Source organism: Choristoneura fumiferana, chromosome Z (genome assembly GCF_025370935.1).
Source record: "Choristoneura fumiferana chromosome Z, NRCan_CFum_1, whole genome shotgun sequence".
NCBI classification, from domain to species: Eukaryota; Metazoa; Arthropoda; class Insecta; order Lepidoptera; family Tortricidae; genus Choristoneura; species Choristoneura fumiferana.
Genome location: NC_133472.1, coordinates 38,799,879 through 38,822,411, shown reverse-complemented (window position 1 = coordinate 38,822,411; position 22,533 = coordinate 38,799,879). Strand labels below are relative to the sequence as shown.

General features: G+C 36.4%; 1 protein-coding gene across 1 annotated transcript in view; it reads left to right on the top strand.

The window, feature by feature from the left end:
* Best2 (bestrophin 2) overlaps positions 1-22,533 on the top strand; it is a 62,460-nt gene that overhangs the window by 4,851 nt on the left and 35,076 nt on the right. The window contains exon 2 of the mRNA XM_074099547.1: positions 9,387-9,497. Coding sequence (XP_073955648.1) covers positions 9,387-9,497 — 111 coding nt within the window. The remainder of the gene's footprint in view (positions 1-9,386; positions 9,498-22,533) is intronic.

The following is a 22,533-nucleotide window of genomic DNA, read 5'->3' as shown; positions in this document are numbered from 1 at the left end:
AGTAAATCTACTGTCTTACAAACTTTTATTTAGGCGGTAGCTAAGTACAACGTAGTAACATGTAACCAAAATACGTGCCTAATAAAAATAGGATTACTTATCAAATAAACCTGACATTAACTACAAAAGTGACAGCTAAGCAGCGTTACCACCATGTGCGAGGATGGTGTTGCGAAGAATAACGCTACATTTATCTCGTCTCGCTCCGCTCATCTGTTTCCACGAGAGATGTGCTGTGCGAGGATGTGTAAATGAAGCGTTTCTATTGGTTGATGAAAAACACATCCCTCGCAACACATCCTCGCACATTATTGATGGAAACGCTGCTTTAGACAATAGAAAAGTTAGTCTGTTTGTCCTATTCTTATTTGAATCGCATAGCAAGATTTTTAAAAATCGGGATACATTTTTATTATTTTGTTATTCGGGTTTGAGTCCAAACGAGTATAAGTGCATATTATATACTAGCTGTTGCCCGCGGCTTCGCCCCCGTTGTTTTTTTTCTGTATTTTCTTCCATAAAAACCTTCTCCTGACAGTAATGAACACAACAAAAAAAGAATTAGCGAAATCGGACCAGTCGTTCCCGAGTTTTGCGCTTAGCAACACATTTTACGATTCATTTTTATTTATATTTATTATTATTATTATTATTATTATTATTATTATTATTATTATATTATCAGATATGGCTGGAATTAAATTGGCCACCAAAATGTTTAAATTGGTAGTAAACAGAAAACAGAGGAGTTATGGTGAAAAGATTAGAACTACTGTTAAAACAGTAGGTAGGGTTGGCAACACTGCTCCTCGCACATCTCTGGTGGAAAACGCTGCCCCACCCTGTCAAAGGTCACCGGCAAAATCAGTAATTAGTAAGCGTACTAGCAAGGCTCGACGAAGGCCAAGTGAACAAATTTTGACGGCTTCTAATTTCGTATTCCGCTAGTTGTAAACCTATTGCAATGTGGGCTCGAATGCTTGATAGCTAGCGAGGCTAGGCTAGGCTCATGTGACCGACCATGGTCACGGGAAAATTCTTTATCCATACAGGGTGGGCGTTAGTTTTTGCACTGTTCATAGCGCGGTCACCGTTCGATTTTATTCTTCGTCTATTTTTAAATGGCGGAGCGGATGTTTTGCGGCCAGGGTCTGTTAATCCATCCACACTTACTAATATTATAAATGCGAAAGTGTGTTTGTGTGTTTGTCCGTCTTTCACGCCGTAACGGAGCGACGGATTGACGTGATTTTTGGCATAGAGATAGTCTATGGGCCCGAGAGTGACATAGGCTACTTTTTATCCCGGAAATGCACAGTTCCCGAGGAAACAGCGCGCGATTACTGAATACCACGCGGGCGGAGCGCCAGGCAATAGCTAGTAAATAATGAATAAATAAATATCATGGGACACTTGACACCAATTGACCTTGTCCCAAACTAAGCAAGCGATTCGGTTTTGGTTTGTTGATAGTTGTGTAGTAATTGTGATAAACATACATTAACCTGTCCTCTCCCAGAGGCACAAATTTGTGCCCAAATTCCTTTGATCCTGTTATCCTGGGAGATGACAGATTAATATATATTTGACGTTAAAGTATATGTATTTCGGGCATCTCGGAAACGGCTCAAACGATTTCTAAAGCAGGTACTAACTAATAAATAGCTAGACTTGTTGTAGACAAAAAAGGACTATGGGTGAAAAACTAAATGATCTATTGTATGTAGTGGTAACGTGTCCGTCCGTATAGATAAGTCAAGGTTCCATGTTCGAAAAATGACTTGAGTACTACAAATGATAAGTCCCTTATCAATCCTGCGCACTACTAGGTATACACAACAGGTTTACTTAAGTATTCTTAAAAAAAATTTTTTTGATTCATAATGGTTAAAGGAGACTAGAAAGTATTGTATGTATGTAAGTAAACTCTTTATTGTACAAAATAAGTAAACAAACACAATTGACAAACAATGAAATATATGTACAAAGGCGAACTTATCCCTTTAAGGGATCTCTACCAGTCAAACTTTGAGTGGATGGGAGGAGGTAAGTATTAGGGAGAGCCGTTATTTAAATGCACTGTATAGTATTCCTTTGTAATTACATAATTTTAAGGCTTAGTTACTCAGAATCATAATAGCTGTTGTCGATACTGATGACTTAGGTATAAGTTTTTGTCTAACAAATTTATTTTTAACAAAAACTTTTTGCTGATTGTACTTTTTGCTGACAGTACTTTCATTATCATCTCACCTACATATGTTGACCAAATTTCAGGTCAATCCCACCCCTGGAGGTACATAGAACAAAATCAACTTGCAAGATTTGTAGGAAACAAATGTACGAGGTGAAGTTAAATAAAAGTTTGTAACGACATGAATATTACCTAATAGTGATTTTGAATAAGAAACCCTCAAAATTACCTTAAATTGAAAAAATTTGGTAAGTTTTAGCTTAGAAACTGCTTTTATATTGCCACCGTTTTCGCAAGACCGGCAGTTTGCGGATTTGGGACATGCGCATTTTTATTTTATCCTCAACGTTGTCACGAATAAATGGCATCTTTCTTCCTTTTAAACCCTTAACCATCTGCTGTAATATTACAGGCTTTTTAAAAATTACTGCACAAAAATAAGGTAAGGTTTAGCTTAGAAACTGCTTTTAGACCTGATTTGGGACCATCGCGTGTCATATTTTTTATTTTTTCCGCAATGTTGTCACGAATAATATTTTCTTTCTTTCTTTTAAACCCAACCATCTGATATTTCGGCCTAAAATTAAAAAAAAACATTTAATTGAATATGATCTCAGTAGAAGTCAAACTCGATAAGAAAAGGAAAGTATTCTGTTAAAACCTCTCACACTCAAGGAAGGAAGCAGTTTATATTCTTAATTTAGAAAGTTTATATCGCAGTCGTTAACTAGGCATTAATAAAACATAAGGAATAAAATTATGTGACATAATCCTATGAGATATATCGAACGCGATTTATGATGTCACATAACTTTACATCTAAAATTTATCAACGTTAATTGGTTTCCCTATCAAATTATCGATAGAATATTTCATCGATCGACAGGGATCAATAGAAAAGTTTCAAACCAGACAAATATAGAAAGATTTTGCATAGTGTCAAATGTAACATCGATCTTATGGTTAGTGGCATAAAGGCGTATAGATATTTTTGAAGTCTTAGTAACGAATTTATAATATATTTATGACCTTGACTGTACCAGTGGGGTGGTGTAATAATTTTGGTAAGAGTAGGAGGAATAACGACAACTCCTATCTTAGACTGCGAATGAAGAATGCGCGACAGATAAAAGCGAGTACTTATTTGGTTTGGTACTGTGTTGGCACTCGGGTGCAACACCTTATACAGCTTGAGTATGTACCATCAGCCAAATAAGTGGTCCATCAATTTTTCAACTAGTTCTTATCTAAATGAATATTATGTCGCTGAAGTTGAACTTTCAAGATGACAGACACGTCTATTGGCATTATTGTTTTATGACATGCAAACGATTATCAACTTTAGGGTATAAGACTAGACCACATATTTGGCTGATGGTACATCACCTTTGCTATGTACCTACTTGTCGTCAGTCACGGATCTATAGTACAGGTATCGAGTAAATATCAAATTAGTTATATTAGTTTAACAAAAAAAAACGGCCAAGTGCGAGTCGGACTCGCGCACCGAGGGTTCAGTAAAAACCTGTAGGTATATACTAAGTAAAAGTTATTTATGGTATTTTTATTGCGAATAGGTTTAAAATTTCTAATTATATTTTTATTATATGATGTAACCAAAAATGTATGCTTTTCGCAATTTTTCCTTTATCTCTGCTATAAAACGTTGCTCCGTACCAAATTTGAAGATTCTGAGTTCACGGGAAGTACCCTGTAGGTTTTGATTCCCTTGCGAGTTTCGAAAATTTGCAGCATAAACGGCTGTATCTTTTGATTGCGTTGACTTAGAAATTTGATTTTTCCACAGCTTCAAGGCACAGTAGACCTGAGTATTTGATATAAATTTCAGCTTGATACCTTCACGCGTTCCTGAGAAAAAGCGTTTTGACAGACAGACACACCCCCTAAAAACAACATACAAGTTATAACTAACAAAACTGAGTTAAAAATAATCTCGATTATATTATCTTTCGATTCAAAAACCCGCATCATAATCGGTCCCTCCGTTTAGGAGTGATGCCACAGATAAACACATAGACACAGACGCGTCAAACTTATAATATAACACCCCTCTTTTTGCGTCGGAGTTTAAAAATGTTTTGTCTTGATTTCACTCGCGCAATTAATTCTATTTTTACTTACAAGCACTCTTACTATCAGGTTCACTCGTATAATTACGGTCTTCCACGAAAGACGCTGTAAGCCAACGTAATAGCACCCAGATCCATAATGTAACAATAACTCTTCGTGTGCATCACGCTTATAACTTATATATTACTGTTTACCCGCGGGTTCGCACGCGTAAATCATTAAATCCAGCAGTTGAATTGAAATTTTGAGATTTTGTTGAATTCCTGAAGGAACTCCCAAAAAATTATTTTGTGTGTTGTATGTTTGTCCGTCTTTCACGCCGCAACGGAGCGACGGATCTTTTTGATTTTTGGCATAGAGATAGTTTATGGGCCAGAGAGTGACATAGATTACTTTTACCCCGGAAAAAGGCATAGTTCCCGAGGGAACAGCGCGCGATAACCAAAAAGCCGCGGGTAAAAGCTAGTTTATAATATTAGTATGGATTAGTATGGATATTTTTTGCAGGTGGTGGGACCTTGTGCAAGGTCCGCCCGGATTGCTACCACCATCTTGCTCGCTAATCCTGCCGTGAAGCAGCAGTGCTTGCACTGTTGTGTTTCGGCGTGAAGAGTAAGACAGCCGGTGAAATTACTGGCACTTGAGGTATCCCATCTTAGGCCTCTAGGTTGGCAACGTATCTGCAATACCAGGAGTACCTATTGCAGATGTTTATGGGCGGTGGTGATCTCTTACCATCAGGAGACCCACTTGGTCGTTTGCCAAACAGTCGAATAAAAAAAAAATTTGTGGGACTATCTGTTTCATCATCATCATCATCATGTCAGTCGAAAGACGTCCACTGCTGGACATAGGCCTCCCCCAAGGCTCTCCACTCAGACCGGTCTTGTGCTTTCCGCATCCACCGCGATCCCGCGACCGCAGTCCGCGGACCGGGAGACGAGCTGTCGGTAGGCCTCCAACAAGATTGAGCGACGACTTGGTTAAGATCTGTTTAGTTGGTAATAACTTAAATATCACACTATGTGTTGTTTAGTTGGTAATTTCAACAAAAAACATTTACGTGCCGCCAGCCGTATCAAACGTGTTTGGTGCGTCCGCAAAAAACCTATTTAATTACAAGGCGCATGCCTAATTCTGAATATGCCGGTTTTATTAAGGATAATTGTATTCTTGCTTTTAGTCACATGGAAAACAATGTATTAATTAAAATTTAAGTGGATTCATTAACTTATTCGCTTAATTGTTATTTTAATGATATTTCAAGTTTTAAAGTGAAATAGTAGGAAAACCTGATATTAGGTAGCATGTATACAGCCAAGTAATTTGATTCCTTAATCACCACAGAACCGCGTCGTAAATGTCGTAATGTCATTTTATTACATTCCGATAACATTTTCAATAAATAAAATAATTATGCTTTTTCGCTATGTAGGTATAGTCACCGGCACCAATATCTGACACAACAAGCGTGCATAAATATCTGATACGACTCTATTTCTAGGGGCCGGATTATTGTGCACGCTCCGCTGTGGCAGATATTAATGCTGGTGACTGTACTAGGTGGGGGTAATGAAATCTATCGCAGCGCTCATAGTGGCCAAAAGTAGAAATAATGCAGGCTAGGCATCTGTCTGTCATTCTGTTATTAACAAAGCAATTTGTTTAGTTTTAACTACCAAATTTTTAAACGACATAAAAAAGGAGCCGTGGTGGCCTAGTGGTTTGACCTATCGCCTCTCATGCAGAGGGTCGTGGGTTCAAACCCCGGCTCGCACCTCTGAGTTTTTCGATATTCATGTGCGGAGTTACATTTTAAATTTACCACGAGCTTTGCGGTGAAGGAAAACATCGTGAGGAAACCTGCACAAATCTGCGAAGCAATTCAATGGTGCGTGTGAAGTTCCCAATCTGCACTGGGCCCGCGTGGGAACTATGGCCCAAGCCCTCTTGTTCTGAGAAGAGGCCTCTGCCCAGCAGTGGGACGTATATAGGCTGGGATGGATGGATGGATGGATAAAAAAGGAGGAGGTTATCAATTCGGCTGTATTTTTTGTTTGTTACCTACTTCAGAACTCCGTCATTTATGAACCGATTTGTTTTTTTTTGCGTTCGTCTAGGAATGCCTTCTATTAGGTCCCATAAACACCAAATCTGGATTGAATGATTGGATGTTAAGGAAATCGAGGGAACTCTTCAAATATTGTAGGGACACCTATAGTAAATTGGATATATTTAGTACCTAGTAACTCGTGCATTTCCTCTTGAAAATTATCATTTGGTGAAATGTCACAATTGACCATCGGAGTAACTAGATACTCAATAACAAGTATTTCACAGGTTGATTTTCAATTACCGTAACACAGTTGCTAAGCAATTTATGCTTCTCGTAATGCATACCTAGTCGTATGGTGAAATGAAACGGGTGGTGGTGGTGAATCATCAGGACTCCTTGATAATGAACGTCTCTACATCGGAAAAACATATTTCGTAAAAGGCGACAAGCAGTTGACATTAAACTATTGTATCTTGTATCTTAGATTATTTACACTAAAAAGCGTGAAATAAAAAAATTATAACAAAAAACTTAACCGACTACAAAAAAACCATGAAAATAAATTTCTACCACACTGAAGTCGGTGCCTCAGCACGAGCCAGCAGGATTGGACCTATAGTCGTCTACCTCACCTACGCACTATACAGGATGTTCGGCACATGGACCGTCAAAATTTTTTGGAATATTGTTGTTATTTTGCTATGTTTTCGCCCTTGGACCTTGGGAAAATTATTATTTTTTGTATTTGATACTTTGTAATACCTACATGCTTGTTATAATAATTATAATTTTATTAAAATTCCTAGTCTCAGTGGGACGTACGAGGATTTTTATTCCAAAAAATTACTGATTGGGTGAAAAAATCCTACTTCGAAAATCAATTATTAAAAAACAAAAGACAATTGGTTACCTAGTTCATTTTCTTTAAATTACTTCTCTAGCTTATGAACTTTCCACTCGTAACGCATGCTTCACATTGATACAAAATAAATCTGAGTCAAACCCAAATCACGGTATCACAGTAATTTTGTATTATAAATTAATACGTTATAGGTTTGATTTTTGTCACAATGTCGCGATGAAATTTAAAAACTTCAGAGCATCAGAGCCAAAAAAGTGGCGGACGCTAGGTGGCGCTGATGTCGTGTACAGAGCCAATACAGCTTCATTTACAGGACAATTTTAGTGGAAACAGCTGAGCGGAGCGAGATAGATAAATGAAGCGTTTCTATTGTTCATGGAAAACACCATACCTCGCAATACATCCTCGCTCATCTCTGGTGAAACGGCCTTAGTTACGGCTACAGCGAACTGCATTCTGATTCTGTAAAGGCTTCGATGTCGTAACAGTCACTTGTTTTACAGTTTCCGACGTTCGTAGCGATCACGCAACGACGCATGAGAATTTACGCTAGTTCGGGAAACTTACGTAAAGTTCTTTCAATTTGTAGGTTTCTGTGTTTCCGTATTTATCGTACTTTTTTACATGAAGCTGACCTTGCTTGACCCCAATCTCACCTGATGCAAAGTACTCTTGGAATATAAATAAGCTCTTTGCCTAAATCAATTATTTTGACAGTCAAGTATCTTTTAAAAAAAAAACATTTTACAGAATTTATTTTATTACTTTTATTTAATCTATATTTATTTATTTACAGATTGTACACTTACTTGTCTTATTATCGAAACTAAATACATATTCGTAATAAGATTTTTACATTTTTTTATCAGTAAATTAAACAAAAGCTTGTAAATACTCGTAATCTATGTATACACCTATAAAACAGTCCGTGACTGACTGACTGACTGACTGACAGACAACGCACAGCCTAAACTACTGGTGCTAGAGACTTGAAATTTGGCGTACATGTACCTCAAGTGTTGTAGAGGTGCACTAAGGTAGGTTTTTCGAAATTCCCACAGGATAGGGAAATATCTAAACTTTTTTCGTTTCTTTGTTTGTATTCGAATCTCTGAAACTATTGAGCCGATTTTAAAAATTCTTTCACTGTTAGTAAGCTACACTATCCTTGATTGAAATAGGTTACTTTTTATCCGGCATAATGCAAAATTCCCTCGGGATAGAAATAAATTAATTCAATTTCGGAGCTGATTTAAAAAAATCTTACATATTATGTGATAATTATGACTAAATGACAAATGCTACTTTTTCTTCGGGAAATTACAAAATTCCGATGGGAAAAAACGGAATTCAACTTCGGGGCTAATTTAAAAAAAAAACACCAATAGAAAGCTACACTATTCTCATTAGTATAGATTGTGATAGACTACTCTTCTTCGGGAAAATGAAAAATTCCCGCGTGATAGAAATAAGTGAATTTAACTTCGGGTCTGATTTTAAAAGTTCTTTCACCACACACTTTCATCACAAAAGTAAGCTGCAGTATTCCTGATTGAAAATTCATCTTTGGCACTGCTTTTAAAATTTCTTTCATATGATATAAATATGACTATCCTCGAATGACATAGGTCACTTTTTTTCGGAAAATCCAAAATTCCCATGGGATAGAAAAACTGAATTCAACTTCAGAGCTGATTTTAAAAATTCTTCCACTAATATAAATCTACACTATTGCTGATTGGTAGGTATAGATTACTCTTCTTTGGGAAATGCCAAAATTCCCGCTGGATAGAAAGAAGTAAGTTAATATAACTTTGGGGCCGATTCTAAATATTCTTTCAGCAGTAAAAAGCTTTATACTATGCCTGATTAACAAAAGCTAATTTCGTTGGCAAAATGCAAAATTCCCATCGTGTTGTCTACGCGCTCGAAGTCGCGGGTAAGTTAGTATATATATACTACACTATACTGTCACTAGTAAATATTTTCCAAGGTAAGCAAATAAACGGCCTACTTTGACTTTCTATTAATTTGTACCCAAATGGTCGTCAGGTAGAGAACACTTTTAAGCGATTAGACCGCCTATTGCTAACCCTGCATTTTGTGTCTAGGTATATAAAATTATTGTACTGATTTGTGGTGTACAGTCCAGCTGTTTGGTAAAACAACAACTTTGGTTGCAGATGGCGTGGCAGCGTGTACAAGCTGGTTTGGCGGGAGCTGCTTGCGTACCTCACATTGTACTACACAATCAACCTGTTGTACCGGTTTGCACTCACTGAACCGCAGCAAAGGTGAGTCTTTTTTTCATTATCATCATCCACGTAGGACGTCTACTAATGGACATACGTATAGGCCTCCCCCATAGACCTCCGGTTGCTTCGGTTGGAAGCGGCCTGCATCATCGGCCTGCCGTAAACCCGCGGCTACATCCGTCCATCTCGCTGGTGGACGTCCTACGCTGTGCTTACTGATGCACCGTCTCAATTTAAGAACTTTTCGGCCCCAACCTCTATCAACATCGTCAACAAATAACAACGTCGTCAACGAGCTTTTTTATCAGTAGGAAAATGCGTTACGCGTACGACTGCGCCGTCCCGCAACCTCCTTCTCCAGTGGAAGGAGGGAGGAAGTCTACCCATTAAAAACCTACCGGTACTTCCTCTCTTGCCATTTGCGGATGCCATAGGAGCGTCGAGTGACACCACGGCATCCACTGGTCGCCCCAGCGTATGTCGGGGTTTTGGCACCAAGAGGTGAGGACAGAATACTTGGTCCTCCCCCTATAGACTGGTGCATGGTGGCTGGCAGGGGATCTGTTGACTGGCACTGATCACTGGGTCACCTTACTACGCCAGCGCTGTATTTCACTTCACACAACAGACCACTTATACCCTTCGCTATCGTCAACAGCTTGTGATTCTAATCTCTAAAAATGTACTCTGTGAGACTGACTGATATCAACACCGTCGGCGGTGAGCCGGCTGAGGGAAAGTAAATAGAACCATTATATGCGGGTGTCGTATTTATTATGTGATTTGTGACTCCGCGATCACAATGATCGATTGGTCGCAGGATAGCATGTTAAACCGGGTGCGGTTAATGTGGGACCCAGTTTTTGTCGACCCAGAATTTACGACAATAACGTACGTCCTATCCTAATAATTCGTGCTCTCGTGTAATTTGCCATGAGGGCACGAATCATCAGGTCGTAATTGGGTATCGTTTATTCCGAATCTACCATTACATACTGTACATTAATCGCACCCGATAATCCTAATATACCAAGTGTGGCCTGTAACACGGGCAAATAATTTAAACATACTCGTCAAACTGAACAACATTAGCTCAGCGACTTTTTAAAAAATGTTATATTTTACTTTTATTACACTTCGAAGAAGCAATGTAAAGCAAAATGTTTGATATCGTAAATGGACATGGACGCATGGAAAACAAGAAAAACGACAATTGAACACGATTAAGTTGTTAAAAAAAAAAAAAAAAGCTAAGTTTTAATTAATTAAGTGGACCATGATGATCCAATTTACCTGATTATAGAATCTCTATTTTTAATTTCAGCTACGTTCTGGCCACACATGTATTATGTACGCTATACAGAACCCTTGACAAGTTCGTAAGTATTATGATATGACACTCCGTAGAACCCTATCGAAGGGAGCCTCTGTTGCTTTTATGCTTTTATCAAGTTTTGTTTTGATAAGAGCGCTAAATGCTGACTGCAACAGGGTTTTTCCAAGGGGCTGTTTCACCACCCATTGATTAAATTTATATGTTCTCCGTCTATGCGAAGCATCACATTCCGTTAGATCAATTTAATCAATAGATGGTGAAACAGAGAGTAAGTGTCACATAGGTACGAGTAGTTACTTGTCATGGTATACATATCAATGCGAAGTTTGTATGTAGTTATATTTAATGTGACATTTTTACATTCATTCAACAGTCAAATGAAGCTAATTTCTCTAATACAGTGGTAGGTATACCTACTGTTAATATACCTAATAAAAACATAATCTACTGAATCAGGCGTTACTTTGCGGAGGGCCATATCAATGAACTAAAAGAATTTCCTTGCTCACCCGCGAGCTTACGATAGCTAACCTTATGCTTGTTAGTCTAACAAATGGTAGCATGGTGTACGGTTGTGTTACTCTGAAGATGAGCTCTGGTTGAGTTCGAAGCGCGTCAGTATGGTGTGGTGGTGGTGATAGATGGGTTTGTGTGATTTGTGTGTGTTCTTAAAGTGTGGAGATGGAGGAACTGCATGAACACAGATATTTTGCATACGCTTAGCTATCGTTAGGTTAGGTCGCGGGTGAGCAAGGAAATTATTTTAGTTCATTAAAAAAAAACACAATTAATTATGCGCAGTAAGACATTTTCTAAAGACAAAGGTAATTTTTAATATACCTATTTAAAATATGATATTTGACAATCCGATTTGCGGATTCTTAATAATTAAAAAATTTCCTTAACAGCCCGAGTTTACGAAGAGAAACTAACATTGAAATGATTTAAGTGAATTTTTGAAAAATCTATATACTGTTCTTTCTCAAGCGGCTTTTTTCTATGCAGCAAAGTATGGTGTGGTGTGTGTGACGTCACATGGTAGTATTCTTAACTGTCTAATCTGAAATTTCAACCTTTATAACTTTAGTTATTTTAAAGGTCTTAAAAATTATTTTCATTAAAAAACAGGCATTGTGTAGTTTAATATAAAAACAATAACAAATTTTTAAAAGACAGGTATTTAGCACCCTAAATTCCGATTGGCGATTACATTTAAAACGTGTGATACCTGTGTTAAAATTATGCAATAGGTACTCCACGAGCTAACTTCTCTCGACGCACATGCAGACACATCGACATTTGAAACCAAGAAATTGTTATGGTAACTTATGAAACTGGTGCAGTAGCATGAAGCGACTATTTCCTCAGTTCTGAACTATATGAATATCATAGTAAAGCTGACTTTCACTTCACAATTATCGCGTACGGTTTAAGTTTATTTTCATCACAGTCACGGTATCGGAGTGGTCCGATTCGTTCCATTTCAGTACTCGTATTGTAATCAATCGGTTTCCAAAACAAGCTATTGCGTGGATTGGGAAAACGGTAGCGTTGTACTGGCCACTTTTGTACCGGAATAGATAACATGGGTGGGAAAAATACGTAGAATTCATAAACAAATCATGTTTTTACGAGTTCATTGGAGTATGTAAACTTGACATGATTCACGGTTACATTAGACACATTTGCTACAGGATGTACCTATTATACTCCAACATTTAATTCACTGCAGTAGAATGATAGTTTCGGTGTTGTCAGTCTTTGATGATTTAGTTTACTACAACTACTGATTTATTTACTTCGAGTTTAGTTTACATGCGGCTTCATTACGTGAATCATTAGATTTCGCAGTGGAAATAAAATTCTGGGATTTTACTAATTTCCCGTGGGAATTCTCAAAAATGATATCATTGAGAATTCCACATTTTATCTCGATATCGTGAAAAAATTGGGATAAGAAGTGGCTTACGTGTTATTACAAATCTCCAGATATCTTAACACCAAATTTCATCCAAATCTGCCCAGCAGTTTTTGCGTAAATGAGTAGGTAACAAACATACATACATACTCACAAAATTTCGCACGCGTAAACTATTCGAGCTGCTTGTTGCAATTGAAATTCCGGGATTTTACAATATTCCCCTGGAAATTCCCAAAATTTATGTCGTGGTCTTCATTGAGGTTGTGTTAAGAACAACTGTGCAAAATTTCAAGACTCTAAACCCAGCGGATAAAATTTCAAGATTTTATCCCGTGGGAATATCGGGATAAAAAGTACCCTATGTGTTATTTCAGACGTCCAGCTACCTACATACCAAATTTCATAACTCTAAGCCCAGCGGTTGTTATTTCAAGATTTTATCCCAATCCCGTCGGAATCAAAAAAAATATCTAGGGGTTATCAATTCCGACCAATTGACCTAGTCCCAAGGTAAGCTTAGCAAAGCTTGTGTTATAGGTACTATATAAGCAACGGATAAATATAATTAAATCAATATTGATACATAATACTCAAACTAAATACATATTAAACACCCGAGACCCGAGAACAAACATTCGTATTTTCCATACAAATATCTGCCCCGACACGGGATTCGAATCCGGGACCTCAAGCTTCGTAGTCAGGTTCTCTAACCACTAGGCCATCTGGTCGTCTCGGAATATCGGGATAAAAAGTATCCTATGCTTTAATCCAGGTTATAAACTAACTTTTTGCCAAATTTCATCCAAATCCGTCCAGCCGTTTCAGCGTGAAGAAGTAACAAACAATTAGTAGGATTAATAGGACATTAATAAGTAAATAATCAATATTTAAACATTTGCTAACCATTTTTTGACCATTTCCGATTGAGCTGAAACTAACCTAACTTAACCCGACTTACGTACAAGTACAACCTATGTACATCGGTGATCGATCATAATCTGGTACTTAGTGAAATTCTGGTGATCCAGCCAGAATTGTCTCCGCAGGACGAAACCTTCAACGATTAATGGTATCGATTTGAAACTTGGTACAAATATTATAGTTTAGATGATATAATACAGCCTAATAAGTACAGCCACAAAAAAAAGCCAGTCAAATCGAATAATAGGGTATATTATGAAAATATATAAAATATATTTTTTTAATATCATGTATTGCATAATATAATGTCCCAATGCTGGGCAAAAGCCTCCCCTCTTGACCTCCATTGCATCAGTTAAGTTATTAAAAAAAGTAAAACTAATTATCTTCATACTCCACTATTATTTTTTTGACTCTTAAACTCACTCTTTGTCGGACTCTAACTGCTTACTCCTCTATCTACTCAAAGGTTGACTGGTAGAGATCCCTTAATGGGATAAGTCCGCCTTTGTACAAGTATCTCAAAGTTTGTCAATTGTGTTTTCTTTCTTTTCTTTTATACAATAAAGAGTTTACATACATACCTACATACACTTCATAATAATGAATGTTATACAAAGTCCTTTCTTGGTCACCATGATTCTAGTGAAACTTTTGAGCCGACATTCGTAAATCAAATAGCTGCCTTTCGTTTTAATTTCACGCGAATTCGATAGAAGTAAAGTCATTAGCAGTGGTCAATTACCCATTAATTTAGGCACTTTAACAGCAATTCAACTAATTTGGTTTTTTGCTCATAAAATTAAGAGTCATTTTTCATGTTCCACAGTAAAAACTACTCTACAACATGTTTATGATAGAACGGTAGATTCATTATCGATGTTGACGGGATCCAATGTGAAATTGTGTGAGTACAGGAAAATTTGTGTGGGTTTTGTATATATATACTAGATTAGATATAATTATACAAGCAGCAAGAATAATAGGGAAGATGACACCATAAAATACCAAATAATTCCATGACCGTTATTGATTTTTTATGCATAAAGATGATTATGATCATGACGCAATTAAAAAAACGCTTTGGGCTTATTCACTAATACCCCTAATTTTCAGATTACCATGTGCTAACCTAACCTAACCTAAATGTCAAATTGTCTCATTCTTAAAATGAACGAAATTCATTACGTTCTCTAAATCCCTAAAGATTGAAATGCACAATTCCTTCAAATACCAAATGACCGAAATGACAAAATATTAAAATAACTTAAACCGAAAACACCTAAATGGCAAGATGCCAAATTTTTTTGGGTCAAAGATACCGCAGAAAAAGGAAGATTCATCTTATCTATGTAAAAAATTACAATCTCAGTGTACCTAATACAAATTTAGGTAATTTGACATTTGGTTGTTTTAAGCATAATGTTGTTTTGCCATGAAGGTGTTTTGAAGTTTAGGCATTATGAGACTAAGGTATTTTGAAATTCGGCCATATTAAGGTTCAGGTGTTTTAAAAAAAAATTAGGCATTCTGCAATTTAGGTAATTTGAGACCAAGATGTTTTGAGATCTGGGAATATTGGTAAAGAGGTAAAATAACATTAAGTTGGTAGTTATAAGCCCAAAGCAAAAAAAAACCTCGCATCTACCACTGTACCAGACCTATTCGTATTCAGCGTAGTTTTTCACTTTAAAATATAACCCAGGCCTTATCCTCGTAATGTCCAAAGCACTAAATTAGTAGGTAGGTACAGTGGCCTACATTAATATCTGCCACAGCGGAGCGTGCAAAAATATCTGACACATCCTACCGGCCCTAGAAATAGTCGTATCAGATATTTATGCACGCTTGGTTGTGTCAGATATTGGTGCTGGTGACTGTACATAGGTACATCAAAGCAATTTCAACTTTTATTTATTGAAAATAAGTTCCAGTCCACTTTGCCGCGGGCCTTCACATGCGAGCCTGACGCCACGTGACCAGTTCCTAAATACACGTGTTAGATCATAATCGATCTAATTTAAAAGTGTAAATTTTGTTTACGCAGATTTATTTGAATACCATTCGTCCATTTACCTTGGAGTTATCGACGGGTATGTAGATCTGACGACCTTGACCAGACTGCTCCTAAAGTGAAATAACGGTCCGCATAAAACAAATGAACACCGGCGAATGTGTCATTTGTGTTTTACGAGTTACCGGTATTTTTTACACCTTTTTAAAGTACACGTACAAAAGTATCTGTGCCTATTAAATAGATATAAACTCCAATTCAATAGAATCTGACAATCTTATAGACACTTCCAGCCTACTAATATAAACACAGGGCTGCCTAAGGCTTTGTGATGTGACTATTATTCTTTTTTGATTCCTTTTAGATGATAATTGCAACAACAGGGACATATATAATCAAGTGTGCCCACGATAGGGTGTCTTAAATATGTAGAAAATTGTCAGATTCTATTGAATTGTACTTTAGGTAGGTATATAGTGCCACGAGAGTTGAAGTGAATGATTACACACACAGCAGGATTGTGACATTTACTCATTTCATTCATTCTCCTTTTGTGCAATCGGGTTATTAAATCGTCTTCGGTTGAAACCCTCGCATAATTGGAATTGAACTTCACAAGGTAAGTTCGTTTAATTCCTAATTATAGCTGTGTATGTAATCATTCACTTCAACTCTCGTGGCGCTACCTATGCTAACTGCTTAATTGGGTAGTTTCCTGGGTAAAAAAAACCATTTAGTCAACAAAAATACAAACTGAAACATGGATACACACAAAAAACCGAGAAAAAGAGACCAGCGCTGGGAATCGAACCCAGGTCCTCAGCATTCCGTGCTGCGTGCCATATTCCTACACCACCACTGGATCAACACAACACACAACAACAATCTGGACAATTTAGTCAGTCAGTTATCAGAAAATATTGGTCACATAGTAGTGGTAAGAGAACCTGACTACGAACGAAGCTTGAGGTCCTGGGTTCGATTCCCGGCCGGGGCAGATATTTTGTTTGAATAATACGAATGTTTGATCTCGGGTTTTGGATGTTTAATATGTATTTAAGTATGTATTTATCTAAGTGTATGTATTTTATTTATCTAAATATGTTTATCCATTGCCTAGTATTGCCTAGTATCCATAGTACCTACCTAAAAGCTTTGCTTAGTTTGGCACTAGGCTAGGTCAGTTGGTGTCAAGTGTCCCATGATTTTTTTTCTTACAGTTAGAGTGAATTTGTTTACATTATTTTGTACAATTATCAGTTTACGTACATAAAAAAGAAGTAACCTAAGCTCTGAGCGGCCGAAAAGTGTTTTTTTATTTTTATTTGTAGTCTATAGAAGAACTTCGTGTAAGTATGTTTGTGACAGTTAGGCGGACATTTCCAAGCATATTAGAGAAAAGATATTTTCACGTTCTTATTCAAAAGTCATTAGATCTTACCGTCCTACAGATAAAAAGAAACAAAAAATTCTTTTTTTGTCTGTAGGTATCTGACAAAGAGAAATGTCAAAGTGACAGATAATAACAAACGAATGTTAATTTAACTTAAGTTTAACATGCTTGTGAATAAAAATACTAAAATACTAAGCGATACCTTTTCGATAAACAATTTTTTTAAAGGTTGAGATTTAAGAATGACGCCGCCGTGGAAGTTTTTAATGAGAAATATACATATTATATTTGTGTTGTTGTAACATAATTATATTTTAATCAGTGTTCTTGATTATTTAATAATCCAAAACACGATAGGTACACTGTCTCTCCTTTTTTAATTAATTTAAGTAATTGTATATGCTCGATCGAAAAAACGAATAATAAATAAGTCATGGTCTGTTTTAAGTTATCCTTTGATAAACCCTTTCTCCCAAAAAGTATATCAATATAGTTAAGTACAGTCGCCAGCACCAGTATCTGACACAAAAAAGCATGCATATCTGATACGACTAGTGATGTAACGAAAGACATTTTTTGAACATTCGCGAATGTGAATGCGAATGCGAATATCTGCTACCGACATTCGCGAATGCGAATGTGAATATTCAGTTTTTCGTTTTGGTGCCAAATTGTCTATGGCAGTCTCGTTCGAACGAAGTGCGTTCCGTTTGTAGGTACTTTGTTCCGAGAATTACCCAGTTTATACGAACGCATCGCAAAGTAAATAAATAAATAATACCAAATGATTAAGTGAAGACTGATAATGTGATTACGAGATTAAGTTATTTTTTTGTATAAAAAACATAAGAAATGAATGTATTATGATTTGATCAACCTATCTATTATCTAATAATTGTATTTTTTTTTTCTGATATTGATATTCGCAAAACATTCGCAGAAATTTTGCGAATGCGAATGCGAATATCCGAATATTCGTTATATCACTAGCTAGATACGACTCTTATTTTTAGGACCGTTAAGTACGTGGCAGATTTTTTTATGCTTCGCTGTGGCAGACTGCAAGTGACTAGATAAAAATACTGAGTACCTACTCGTATACAGTCAGATTGACTGACGCGTCAAAACACAAAACGTCAGATAAATGTGTAGTTTGCTTTAAGAAGGTCTTTTCAAAACCGAAATACATACGTAGTTTATAGTTCCGTTTTTTTTTCTTATTGTGTATTCTTAGTTTCGATAAATAAAAATCTACTAATATGATGCTCTACATTTCAACTGTTCCAAGTCACGCCCAATGTCTTTTTTAACACCGATGCTTGTTTGTGTTTACTCTTTATTGTACACAAGAGTTTACCCGCGGCTTTGCACTCGTAAACTACTTATTCGATCTGGTAGTTACAATTGAAATTCCGGGATTTTACAAAATTCCCCAGGCAATCCCCAAAATTTAAAAAGTTTTGTTAAGAACAACTGTCCACAATATCAAGACTATACCCAGCAGATCAAATTTCTAAATTTTATTCCTATCCCGTGGGAATCTCGGGATAAAAAGTACCTAGCTTATGTTTTGTGTTATTCCAGACGTCCAGCACCTACGTACATACCAAATTTCATCCAAATCCGTCCAGCCGTTTTAGCGTGAAGGAGTAACCAACACACACGCACACATACACACAAACTTTCGCATTTATAATATTACATAGTAGGATAAGCCACTTAAGCCTATTATAATTAAAGCCAAATGCATAGTAACCGTTACAGAAAAATTATGTATGCAAGGAGGTCACACAACAAAATATATGAAGGCTTTCATAGTCATCACAGTAAATACTTATGTTTTAAAACATGTTCTGGGAAAACGGTGTGGGGTTTTAAAACTTAGTGCCTTTTATTTAAAGTTGCAGTGACGTCAAAGCTGGTGATGCAGGACAAAAGATCACAACAGAACACAACCAACTAACTTAAAAAATTTGAAAACGCCCAACGTTTCAAAACACGTTTTTATTTCAAAGTTCAATATCTCAAACATGTTTGAACAGATTTTAATTAAACATAGCTAAAGAATCACTGTAAGAAGATTGGCTTTCACGTATTTTTTTTCGATTCAGTGATTTGTTAGCGAAATATTCAACTTTAAAGTGCAAGTTTTCATTAAAATCGAGCGTCCCCCCCCTCTAAAATCTAAACCAGTGGGTGGAAAAAATTGAAAAAATTTAGGATGGTTGTAAGTATATCAAACTTACAAGGAAAACTATAACGGCTAAGTTTGCTTGAGAATTATCAGTAATTTAAGAGTAAATAGCAACTTGGAAGATTCCGTACATAATACGAAATCCTTAGAAAAATATTACTTAATGTTTTCGTAATGGCTACGGAAGCCTATTTTGGGCGTGTCCGACACGCTCTTGGCCGGTTTTATTCTCTAGGGATTAAAGTAAATTATTTTTAATTTACGTTGGAAACCCCTAAACAGCCAACACGGTGTTTGTGAATGCCGGATTTTTAGGGAGGGCGTTTCCACCTATAATTTCCACTTATAACCTCAAAATGACAACTGTGCAAAAATATAAAAAAACACCATTGAATTTCGTGAAACAAGTAATGATTACGAATATGAATTAAGGATTAATTCATTTCATTATGCGTGCGTAGTCCAATTAGTTTTCAATTTTTAAAACTGTTGGCTAAATGTGCAAGCTTTTAAAGCATCACTTCATAATCAATATAAGAAAAGAAAAAAACTGCGCTACAAATTTTATTTTGCTAAGTATTTGAATTTCGAACAGATGGCCTGTCCATTAGTCGAGCGTAAGTTTTTAAAAAGTAATATTGTAATTTTGAACAGAACATAGTTTTTTTCATCGCATTCTAAGTAAAAACTAAAAAAACCATAATGCCAATCGAACCATAGCCACCCTTGCTCTGCTCAGGTAGCTAAACATCTCTTGTCATTATGGCTTGTTTAATCCCTTGTTGAACAATCTTCTATTGCATTGAATTGTATTTAGTGTCAAACGGTTTAATCGCACATACAGAAGTTTATTTACAGTCAACTATGCTAAATTATACTTACTTTTGACTCCCGTTAGCCTCAACAAACGGCTCAGTTTATTGTTAGAACATGGTAATTACTAGTAATTAGTTTATGACAAAAGCGAAGAAAAAAAAATTTTGACCGATTTTAAAAGACCTAAGACTATACCTGTCTGACCCGTAGGCTTGTAGTTAAGTTCATGATGACTTGGCTGTTCTGATTAGGATGGGTTTTACGCTCTTCGCGTATTTTTAAATCCTTTATATTAACTTCACTTGTAATTGTAGGTAACTAAATAACAAGTGGATAATAGTTATTTGTGCAACAAGAGAGCAAAGTTGTTTTTTGTTGCGAGTGTTGATTTCGAATCCCGAGTAAGCGAAGGATTCTATAATTGAATCACGAGCATTAGCGAGTGATTCTAGGTTAGAATCCTGAGATCAGCAAGGGATTGAAATACACGAGATGCAAAAAAACTTTGGTCTCGTGTGACACATACAATTTTTCACCTCAGCAGCGAGAACATAATTTAAATGTAACATAAGAATAAAACCACATACCCACCTGTTTACAAAACAAACACATTTTTTTAAATAGAATCCGATTATTATCAAATGCAATAATTACATTTAAAACCATAAAAAGAGTCCAGTAGCTACAATAGAAATCGCATACTCATAACATGCAATCTTAACTTCTTGTACTAATGTCACACTTATTTTTTAATACTGCAAAAAGCCTCATCTCGGAGTAATTGAAAAGGTTGAACAATTAAACCTTTAAATATGATTTTTATTAAGATTTCTATTACATAAACATAAATAGATTTGTTAAAAAATCATTGAATTTAACAAATAATAAATATACTGAAGAGGCAGTATACGGAATTCTTTTATAAAAAAAAAACAAGAGAAGCGGCTTTCGTGCAACGAGGTTGCATACTTTATTAAAAGATCGGGAAAATTTACATTTTGGAAATATTCCGATATATTTTTAATACCAAAAATTTAATTTATGTTTGTAATCGACAAATTTGATCCCATCTCTTGCTTTTTTCGAGTTGAAGTGAAATGACAGATCAAAGTAAAGTTCAAATATTTGGAATTCAGTGAGTAGACCCAACACTGTACTCAGCATTTAAAAATAATAATTAAAAAGTTACTTTGTCTCACGGAGTGAGCAAAATGCGATTTTGCTCACTGATTTCTCATAGCAAAACCTGCCTGTTTGAGGTGCTGAGGTGAAAAAAATATTTTGCAGCTTCCTAAATTATCCGAGCGTCTTCATTAAAACTATGTGTAAAGCTCCGATGACATACCAAAGTGTGTGAAAAATTTGTGCACGAGAATTGATTTGATGCCCCCTTATTGTTGTACTTAATGTTAGTTTACCAAAATTCTGCGACGACGGTATTGTCCTGTCAGAATATAATACATTCTCGTGTGCACGTTTTCCTCAAAGGAAAAACCGGTACCTACCTACCATTACTAGTACCTGCACAAGCTTGCATTAATTATCCGAAGAGATACGCAACCAGTCGTGACAAAAAAGAGTGCGAAATGTAAGACATGCGTAACAGAGAATACAAATTATAACTTTAATACATAACAGCTGGTTTTAAGCGCCCATACAATGCTACAGGTTAAATTTAGTTAGGTTATATTAACGATTTTATTTGCTTACTTAGTCGGCCCGATATTCTACCGATTGACGAAGAATAGCATTTCCGAATCCCAGTATATTTTGATGATGAAATGAATATTTGGTATGTACTTACTAGATCGAGAACTATAAGGTACTTACTTACTACACACACACACACACACACACACACACACACGCACGCACGCACGCACGCACGCACGCACACACGCACACACACACACACACACACACGAACACACACACACACACACACACACACACACACACACACACACACACACACACACACACACACACACCGCTTCCGCTTACCGCTTCGGAGCCACTTTTAGCAATTTTTTTGCAAAGTTAAAGTTTGGCAAAAACGGTACAATAGTGACAGATTGCTAGCCTGTCGCCTACGGTTTTAACCTATATCCTCAATCGCCTCTTACGACATCCACGGAAGAAATGGAGTGGTGTAATTCTAACCCGAAACCACACTTAGGGTACCTACTACTGTCTCATATAACTATAAGTGTATATTTCTATACATATACTATGCATGCTCCTCAGTTCCCTAGCTCTTTATTAATTACTACAACCTCGTTTAATTTGGCGCCAGCTTATTTGGTATAAATTGTCCTGCCCATCATATTTATTTAATATTATAATATTAGTTCATATTATTTAGACTTCTAACAGCTCAGTCCCAGAATTTGTATAAAAACAAAAACTTGACGCTATTTTTTATCGCGGTCGCTAGCCGCCACAAAAACCTCCACGCTATATCACGGAGGAAAATA